Consider the following 10,816-nt stretch of genomic DNA (forward strand, 5'->3'; position numbering starts at 1 on the left):
TCTTCTCAATAAATATGTTACTCTTAATTATCTGCAGTATCTTGATAGTGTTTGCAGAATAAAATCTAAGTTTCGTTGAGCATAAAAAGCTCAAGGTCTGGCTACTGCTTACTTGCCAACCTTTATCTGTTCCTTCTATTCCTCTACCTGCTTGTTTGATTGTCCAAAGCCCACTGAACTTCTTGAAGTTTCCCAAACATCCCATATGTTCTCACATCTTTGTGCCTTGGCATATGCTATTTGCTCTAACTAGAATGCTCTCTACCTGAATGGCTGGCAAATGTCTATTTTTCAAACCTCGGTCTCAATGCTATCTCCTCTACCTTGAAGTAATCTCAGAAGACATTTTCCCCTGCACTATGCTTCCATTAGAGCAACTGTAATTATTTATTTGAATATTTGTCTTTCTAGGCCACAGGTTTCTCAAAATGGTAAAAAGAAACAAAAAATATGTTAGACATCAACTATGAGAATTCTAAGAAAACAATATTTTTAACTCTAAGAAGAACTAACTGAAAATAAAATCTGGATATTGAAATAAAGTAGAAGGGGCCTTTTTGTTTATTTGGCTTTTAGTTGTTTTCTCCAATGAGAAAGATCTACATATTTCCACAGAATAACAATTAGAATTGTCTGTTCTGTCTCTTACCTATTAAAGGAAAGATTGATCGTTTGTAGTCTTACCAGTGATTCCATTTCTTCGGGCAAAGAATTTAAAAAATTGTTCCTAAATTGGAAATCAAAACAGATGATTCACAAAGTTTGAAAAATTTTACAAATTTAATTTATAATTAAAATGTTGAGCAGGAAAAAAAATATGTAGATCAGTTTGTCAGTCCTTGATCTGACTTTATTAAGGCTGAGTTCTGAGAATTCTGAATCAGTCACCTACTGCAGTTATTCGATTAGTATGCCAAATCCTAATAATATCAATATGCAACCAATTGATAATGCAATGAATTCTTTATAGGTTTAATAGTGATTACGTGGTAAACATTGTAAACTAACTCCTTCAAAGTGGGGTCTTTAATATTTCCCCTACGTCTATAATACCACATAAAATAAATATTTTATTGGTGTTAATACATATGATACAGACATGAAATTCTACTCTAAGAAGAATTTTAAAATTATTTTAAAAATGAACCAGGAAGTTAAAGAGTTCTATTAAGAGATTTGGAGTTTTCTTCTCCATAGGTATAAGGCAAATCTATTCCTAAGTTTAGAATTTAAATCTACACAATGACTATTTTTTTTTTAGCTCTTACAATGAAACATGGCAATAAAGAAAATCTTATTTACTGTTGGAATGATCTGGGAGCAATGCTAGAAGAAAAGTTAACAAAAAGATAAAAGGATTTTAAAGCCAATATAACTACTAATAATGAAAATACCTGTGAGAAAATTATTCCCAACCAGATGACTACCTATTACAAACAAATACTTTTCTCTAACCTATTTCTTTGTGTTCAGAAGTCAAGCCTAATATGTAAAAGTCATACTTTCTACAGTACAATCTATATTCTTTTTCTATACCTATATTCTCTGTACTTTTCTCCAGTTATTGTCTGCATTAAGTTGTGTTAAATAACCCACTCAGCTGGTTTTATGCTATTTACTTTCAGAAAAGAAACAATGTGAAGAAAATACTTTCCATGTGTTATGTAATTTTGCTTAGAATGGGTTAATATTTTCAGTAATTTTGTCTTATCACATAACTTGTAAATTGCTTACAAATGATAAATGTCTGATTACAGTATTCTTCCTAAATTCTTTCTTGGGTTTCCTAAACACTATTTTAGGATTCTCCTAAACTATTGTTAATAAATAAAGGCCAGTTTCCATACATACCTAGGAAAATATGAGGCAAAAGGAATAAGTTAGGCAAAACTCAAAGACAAGTTACAACTTTTTAAAAAGTCAAGCAATAGTATCAATAAATACCTGAGATCTAAAAAAGTCAATTTTTGAAGCATACATAACTCCAAGGATATAAATGAAAGTTTATTAAAACTGAGATTGACATCAGAAACCATTTCCTTCAGTTCTACCATCCTGAAACAAAAATAATTTTTAAATGTTAGCACTTGAATTCACTGTCAGAACTTCAAAACTGTAAGCAGATCAAAGGAGGAAATTCCTATATTTAACTTCTGCTAATTATGACTTTTTGTACCTTTTACTTTTTCACAGGAACATTAATGAGTTTGGATATGTAACTAATAAAAATAATTTTTTAAAAAAGGCTCACTCTTATCTGTCCAAAAGTTTCTATTTGGCTTTAGATGTACATTAAAGTTTCACTTAAAAAACTATTTATTTTGCATTTAAACCAACTATGGCACGAAGGAGAAAAATCAAATCTAGAAAATTTTTATACTTTATTCTGTTAATAACTTGAATCAATAAGACAAACTGTTAGACAGACATCTGTAACACAGTAGTTTTCTACTACAAAAGTGGTGTATCACCACTAAGGAGCTTTAGTTTAAAACTTAAAGAGGAAGAATTAAACATTTGTAAGTAAGCCTAATCAAGGTTTATAGTTTTAATCCTGTTATTAATATGATTTACTAACAAATGAAAGTTGGCTGGATGCAGTGGCTCACACCTGTAATCTCATCACTTTAGGAGGCTGAGGCAGGTGGATTACTTGAGGTCAGGAGTTCAAGACCACCCTGGCCAACATGGTGAAACTCCACTTCTACTAAAAACACAAAAAATTAGCCAGGCATGGTGGCGGGCACCTGTAATCCCAGCTACTCGGGAGGTTGAGGCAAGAGAATTGCTTGAGCCTGGGAGGCGGAGGTTATAGTGAGCTGAGATCACGCTACTATACTCCAGCCTGGGCAACAAGAGAAAAACTCTGTCTCAAAAACAAAAGAAAAGAAAACCAAATGAAAGTTGTACAACTTAGTCTATATCACATTAGCAAAGAAAAAAAAAAAGAAAGGATATAAAATGCTGTGCTGAAAAAGATGTAGTGAAAGAAAGTGAGTTTCAATGTGTAACTGATAAAACTTTTTTTGATATATCAAGAGTCAAACTGTGACTTAATAATTTTCCTGGAAATCTGGCCTAGAAAAACAGTATGTTTCCTTTATTGTCATAATCAACCTTATAGTATATAGTTAAATTACATTTTTAAAGTATTGTTTATAAACAGAAAAATACTTATGACAAATAAATCAGTCAAGATACAAATTATGGCCAAGCACGGTGGCTCACACCTGTAATCCTAGCACTTTGGGAGGCCAAGGCAAGTGGATCAGTTGAGCTCAAGAGTTTGAGACTAGCCTGGGCAACATGGCAAAACCTGGTCTCTACAAAAATTAGCAGGCTGCGGTGGCATATGCCTGTAGTCCCAGCCACTAGGGAGGCTGAGGTGGGAGGATCACTTTAGCCTGAGAGGTTAAGGCTGCACTGAGCCGTGACTGTGCCAGTGAACTCCAGTCAGGGCAGTGAGATCCTGTCTCAAAAAAAAAAAAAAAAAAGATATAAATTGCATGTATGACTCCAAATAGAGAATAGCTTGAAATAAAATACGCAGTATGCCACAAAGTTAACAGAGTAAATCAGTGATGAAACTACAACTGATATATTCCTTTATCCCAAAATTTTATGAATATGTATTATTTTTATAATCTTTGGTGAAAAGTATGAATTGTTAATTAAAATTTTTTTACAAAGGGTAAGTGGTTTGGGAACTTTCTAGAGAAAAGCATGGCTTTTTTAAAGCAACATGTCCCCGTAATAAGGCATGTCTTGATTATTTTCTTGACATTCTAAGTTGCTCAAAATGTGATACAATAGCTATGTCAACAGAATGACATTGTTTTGCAAAAGAGTCAGATAGATAAAATGAGGCAGTAAATAATAACTAATGTCTCTTAAGTCTATCTTTATTCCCAATTAACTTATTTATTCCAGGACCCCCCCAAAAGCAAACCTGTCCTATCTGAGAGCAAATCTAAATGCTCGATTCTATCAAATATCCTCTCAGTCCTTTAAAACAAGAGAGAACGAGAAGACAGACTAGAGATCCCTTCTGCCATGGACTATCTTAAATTTGTCATCTTTTAAGATCTACATTCCCTAAACTATGCTCTGTGAAATAGAAAGCAAATTATAGTTTGTCTCATTTTTTAAAAGTTTTAAACATCTAAAAAAATTATGATAGTCAGATGAAAGTCATTCAACTTCCTCAATTCATCACATCACTCTCCTCCACGACATCACCTTTTTTTTTCCTTTTAAGTATTTACGTGCATAAAAGCATTAGGCTCTAGCTGAATGCTTTGTGTGGATTATGTCATTTAGTTTAATTCTTATAAATAGGCACCATTATTATCCCTATTTCACAGGTGAGAAAACTAAGAACAGCTAGTTAACCTGTCCAAAAACTACACAGCAGGTCTGGCATATGGTATAAGCAATTGACTCTATTGCTCAAGTTCCTTATCAGTATCCTATTCTGTCTCACACTGGTTGTTTTAACTGCTAGATTATCTGTCAGCTTTCTTTGGGTATATAGTTTACTGCTAGATAACAAATGTTTTTTAAAGTTCAACAATATACTAAATTAATTGTTTCTCATAATCTAAAGATTTTGCTATAATTAACAACAAAAAAGTATTAAACAGTACAAAGTATAAAGCAAATGACTGCATGTGAAGAATCCTTTTCTAGGAGAAAAATATTAACAGGCTTCAGTTAATTTTGCTTTTCTTATCAGTGGAAAAATTCTAGGCTTTATTAACATAAAGCCCCAAATGGAAATTCCTATTAATCCATATGGACCTGATGTTAGACAGTCTTTTAATACTTTTCCCTAATACTTCATTTCATTGTATGGCGCTATATATATATATTTTCCCTATATTTCATTATATGGGAAAAATAACAATGTTTTTAATAATTCTTATACCCATTTTCCAAGTTTAAATATAAAAGAAAAAGAAACAAAACTTTGTAAAACCTCTATACCTCTCAGAACAAATGATAAAATTGTGTGAGTGAATATTTAATGACATTTTGCTAAATCCCTCTAATATTAATAATGTAAAAATTTTTACATATAGTTTTAAATTTGAAAACCAATAAAAATAATTTTGATTGCAATCAAGATGGAAAAACAACAGAATGAGTCACAACCTATAGACATGACATCATAAATAGTTCTTACCTTTTTGGAATTTCACATAGTTGATTCTTACTGAAGTTAATAGAAGTGATGATGTTGCTTTTTACTGCGTTAAACACCTCATCAGGAATCAAAGTTGCTTGTTTATCACTAAATGAAAAATGGTTTTAAAAAACGAACCATTCTTAGCAGTCAAAAAAGATAGGATTATTACTCTTCATTTTTAAAGGTATTTAAAGATTTTATGAAATTTTTCAAAGCCATTGATTATAAAATTTTGTAATAAATGCCACATAATCTACCAAGCCATAAAAGGTTCACTGTTAAGAATTCAGACAACATATTGTGTTAGAACATATTGTGCCACATTTTCTGGGCATTCATATACTCAATGTGAACAAAAATAGATATTTATCTTTGGAGTCTAAGATATCTACAAGTCATATAGTAAATGGAGCCCATTCCTTTACCTCTAAGTAGAATTAAGTCTATAATTTTAAAACCTAGTTGTTGCCCCATCTTAAAAATCTATAAAAGGAGTTTTCTGTCAAATTTGTTTGGGTATATAATTTCTGCAAGATAATAATTATTTTTAAAAGTTCAACATTATACTAAAATAAAATTAGTCTAATAAGTTTAAAATTAGTTTTAGTTTAGTAACCTAAACCAATTTCTCTCTCCTTTAGTATGTGACAAGGTAGACAGAGCAGAGGACTGAGATTAAACTATTCCTATTTCTACCATTAATGAGCTTTGTAACTTACCTCCCCTGTATCTCAGTTCTGTGACATTAGAATCTGAAGGACTATTTATTGTTATTTATGCCACATGTTTTCAAATGTAAATATAAATAAATTTCCATTTTATTAAAATTTTCAGTAACATTTTCAATAAAATACAAATTTAATCTTAAATGAAAATACAGTCGTTCCCCTTTATCCAGACCCCCCGGGGATGCCAGAATCTTCTGACCAAATCCTATATAGTATATACCATATTTTTTTCAATCTGATAACAAGATGACTACTAAGTGACTAAGGATGGGTAGCATATACAGCATGGATATGCTGACAAAGGGATGATTCATGTCCTGGGCAACTCGGAGAGGGATGGCATAAAATTCCATGATGCTACTCAGAATGTGCGCAATTTAAAACTTATAAATTGTTTACATCTGGAATTTTCCATTTAATATTTTCAGACTGCAGCTGATCACAAGTAACCCAAATTGCAGAAAGTGAAACTGTGGATAAGCAGGACTACTATTTAGAACTCTAACATTTGCAGATTTAACTGTTTTTTTTTTTAATGTTATAATTAGCCATTATCCTTACATTCTTCTTTTAAAATTATTAGTGCTTGGCCGGGCATAGTGGCTCACGCCTGTAATCCCAGCACTTTGGGAGGCCGAGGCGGGCAGATCACAAGGTCAGGAGATCAAAACCCCGTCTCTACTAAAAATACAAAAAATTAGCCGGGCGCTGTGGCGGGTGCCTGTAGTCCCAGCTACTCAGGAGGCTGAGGCAGGAGAATGGCGTGAACCCGGGAGGCGGAACTTGCAGTGAGCCAAGATTGCTCCACTACATTCCAGCCTGGGCGATAGGACGAGACTCCATCTCAAAAAAAAAAAAAAAAATTATTAGTGCTTAACACAATGTCATCCACCTACAAGAAACTTCAACGGAATGCCAAATGAATGACTGTATGAACAGAAAAAACATCACATATAATATACAATATGGAAGAATTGTATAAGAAACGCATTGTAATACAAATATGTGAAAAGACAGCCTACATTTCACAGTTATTATGTCTTCTACTTCTGCTTTAGAATTTCTTCTGTGTAGATGCAGCATTTTCATCTCTTCTGCTCAAGTTCATGGGGAACTGATTCATGCTAGTCAGACTTAAAAGATTCATGCTATTTAAAAATTTTAGTTGAAAGCATTTATGCCTTGAGATTGAGAATTTATATTTTAAATAGGATACTCCTTTCCTGTTAAAGTCTTTAAGAAAAACAAATTCCAATACATTTAGAATCAAAGCAACCTAAGATTATGCTTTTGTGATATCTGTGCCTTTAAGAAGCAGAAATGGTTATCCCAAATAAAATTGGACCAATACTACTTTATAGATTGTCTGCATGATTAAAAGCAACAGAATATGTACCTAGTACAACGCCCTAGGTCCCCTTAGAATAGAGACTCAATAAATGATATCTCTATAGGAGGGAATGGAAGGCAGAAGCCAGGCATAAAAGAAATTCTAAGCTAAAAAAGCCTAAGGCAGGACTGAAGTCTGTCTCATCAATCAGTTTATTTATGATACCTAGCACAGAATTTGATACTTAGTAGACTCCAAAAATACTGAATAAATGGGTGTATTATTTGGAAGATAAGATATGCTAAATTGGCCAGGCATGATGGCTCATGCCTGTAATCCCAGCACTTTGAGAAGCTAAGGCAGGAGGATCACGTGAGCTCAGGAGTTCAAGAACAGCCTGGGTAACATAGAGAGGCCCCATCTCTACAAAAAATTAAAAAATTAGCTGGGCATGATAGCGTGCAGCAGTTGCAGCTACTTGGGAGGCTGAGGTGGGGGGATCGCTTGAGCCAGGAGGTGGAGGTTACAGTGAGCCGAGATAACGCCACTGTACTCCAGCCTGGGCAACAGAGCAAGACCCTGCCTCAAAAAAAAAAAAAAAAAAAAAAAAAAGGCTAAGTTGCCATGCTCTGTAAGAAGGAGTCAAATGTAAGTACAGAAGAGTGCTACCTGTGTTAGTGTGACAAAGGAAATTTAGCTTAGAGTAGTGATTTCTAAGAGTGGCAGGCAAGAGGTGAGAACAATATAAATGAAACACAACAAATGTGAAATGGAGACTGTATCCTGACTGCTAAGAAGATAGTTCCTACTGATACATTAAGGATAAAAGACCATACACTGATGTTGGCTGTGTAGATTCTTGAATAAATCTAGTCACTTATCTGACTTTAGTATATATTCTTTTGTATTTTCACTACAATACCCATAAATGAACCAATTGCTACAAAAATTTTGACAGTATTGCTTATGTTTTTGTTGTTGTTGCCTTAGACAGTACTGAAAGGATACCTGACAACTACCTTCAATTTCTGCATAGGTATCTTCTTTTCCCAATTTAATATACTTCCATAAAAAATATTTAAAATTTTTTGGCTTTGTCTCAATTTATATACTAACTTGTAATTTTTTCAGTTTTGGAATATTTGCTACCATAGCACATTATTACTATGATACATTATTTGACTTATGTTCAGATAAATTAGCAGGGAACAACCGCTCAAGCTTTGCCTGCTGGTCAAGGTTTTCATTAACCAAATGATTCTAGTTTCTTACTTACTAACACAGACACCCACCAATATGAAATTCTCTCTGGATGCTGGTTACTGAGTCAGAGAACTTTATTATCAATATGGTCATTCTTTTTTTTTTATAATACCCATTATAAAAATATCACTATTAACAAAACCATCCCTCTCTCAAGCATAGTAAAACACAAACTGCAGAAGGAAAGGACACTGAAGGTCATTTATACTTTTAATATCCTTCTATTTTTACTATACTTTTAATATCCTTCTATTTCATCATGGTTTTTTGCAATTACTATTATTCTAAGTCAAGTACTCTGATGAATTTTTCCTCATCAATTGTCCTTTTTTCTGAAGGATTTCTTTCTGAAAACTTTCCTATGTGTTTGGTAGTGTTTAAAAAAATAATAAATTAGGCCAAGCATGGTAGCTCAAGCCTATAATCCTAGCACTTTGGGAGGCTAAAACAGGAGAATGGCTTGAGCCCAAGAAGCTCAAGTCCAGCCTGGGCAACACAGTGAGACCCTATCTCTACAATAAAAATAATAATAATAAATTACATACCTATAGTCCAATATTTTTAATGTAATGATAGCATGTATATTGACTCTGGATTCACTTGGTAGTGTCATGGCAGTCTCAGCAGCAGATTCACTTTGGCTAGGTCCATCATCTAGTAAAAGAAAAGTTATATGAAGCCAATGTTAATACTATAGAGTCATTGTTAAAATTCTTGATAATATATTAAAACAGTGTATGTGATTTCTAGATATTATTGGTGAGAATGCCATTAGTCGTATGCTTTATTTCCAATGGCTCAAATCTCAATCTGGAATTTAATATTTAATTAATAGAAAACAAAGTTACCGTAGCATGGCTTCAAAACTGTTTAATGAATCCCACCGAAAGGAAATTTAGCAGTAAGAAAGAACCTTCATAGAATAACTATGGTTCTACAGAAGAAACAAATAACAAGCAATCCTTCCTCTTAAGGAAAATAATATGGTCCACTAGAAGAAATTTATTAATGAAGGAAAACCATTATTTCCCCCAAATGTCTACCAAATAAGCATAGGCTTTTCAGTTTAGGAGACAACAAAATTGATTATCCTCAATCACTTAAAATTTGACAATCTGCATAATTGGGTAAGTCTCCGGTACATTTTACATGTTAAGACTTTTTTCTTCGCAAATGCATACTTTATTTTTTATAGATATTTTCCTAACATGCTGCATACTCACACATTCACACACCATCAACCACCTTACTAATCTCCAGAGACTGTTTATGGTATTATATTTTTTAAAATACACATTTTAAAAGAAATAGCTTTGTGTTATTTTTGCAAAAAAGACTTGAACAATAGAGAAGTAAAATAAGACTATCACTTTTCAACAATGTGAAAACAATGAAACAGTCCCAGCATTAACACATAAAAGCAGAAGGCATGCCAAAAGAAAACAAAAAATTAGTGGTATAACTGATCTTGCTTCAGCCCAGTAGGCATTCAATAAACATCTGTTGAATATTACTAAGTATATTCCTCTTGCATTGAGCTCATCAGTTATTCATTAGCCAATAATCATAAAGCTATTATTGTTTCTCATGCAAGTATCATATGAATACTTTATTCACAGAAGTAGCACAGAATAAATGACGGAATATCAAACAGAAATGAAAGGACATCAAGGAAAGTATTAACATCAAGTTAATGCTCTAGTAGCAGTACTACTCCCCTAGCAGTTTGGTTAAGTTACTTTAAATAATATGCAATACAGTGCCAAAATTAAATAAGCAGAGAGACAGTATTAAACCAGCAACAAAATCCAGCATTGTTTTAAAAATATCTAGGTATACTACCATGATCATATAATGAGATAGGGTATTCTCAACAACTTCCAAAGAGCTCCTTTTAATAATCAGCATCAAGGAGAATATAAGGAGAGAGTCTATTGTCTCTGGGGAGAAGACCGTTGTAAGAGAGATTTCCTTTCATTATATATCTTTGCATATTGGTTGACTGTTTTTTTTACCATGTGCATTTACTGTCTTTTTCACTAAAAAAAAAAAAAAAAACTACATAATTTTTAAAAACATCAACATTTCAAATTGAAAGGGCCACGTAAGTGCCAAACACAATACATAAGAACCACACCAAAGTTAATTACCAGAAAATTTCAAACAACGGCAATGAACAGAAGATCCTGTAAGTTTCCAGAGAGAGAAAAAAAAAAAGTTGTACAAGTGACTGACAAGAACATAGCCAAATAAGAGGTCAATCACGTAAGCAAAAACGGAGATTTCTTTTTTCTTTTTTTTTTTTTT

At 32.8% G+C, this 10,816-nt stretch overlaps 1 protein-coding gene across 1 annotated transcript in view; it reads right to left on the reverse strand.

Annotated features, from left to right (window-relative positions):
• LRRC40 (leucine rich repeat containing 40) overlaps nucleotides 1-10,816 on the reverse strand; it is a 64,230-nt gene that overhangs the window by 5,667 nt on the left and 47,747 nt on the right. The window contains exons 10-13 of the mRNA XM_011970674.1: nucleotides 9,055-9,163; nucleotides 5,186-5,293; nucleotides 1,945-2,055; nucleotides 650-727 (exon numbers count right to left, since the gene is read on the reverse strand). Coding sequence (XP_011826064.1) covers nucleotides 650-727; nucleotides 1,945-2,055; nucleotides 5,186-5,293; nucleotides 9,055-9,163 — 406 coding nt within the window. The remainder of the gene's footprint in view (nucleotides 1-649; nucleotides 728-1,944; nucleotides 2,056-5,185; nucleotides 5,294-9,054; nucleotides 9,164-10,816) is intronic.

The sequence above is a fragment of the Mandrillus leucophaeus genome, unplaced genomic scaffold (genome assembly GCF_000951045.1).
Source record: "Mandrillus leucophaeus isolate KB7577 unplaced genomic scaffold, Mleu.le_1.0 Scaffold1208, whole genome shotgun sequence".
Classification (NCBI taxonomy): Eukaryota; Metazoa; Chordata; class Mammalia; order Primates; family Cercopithecidae; genus Mandrillus; species Mandrillus leucophaeus.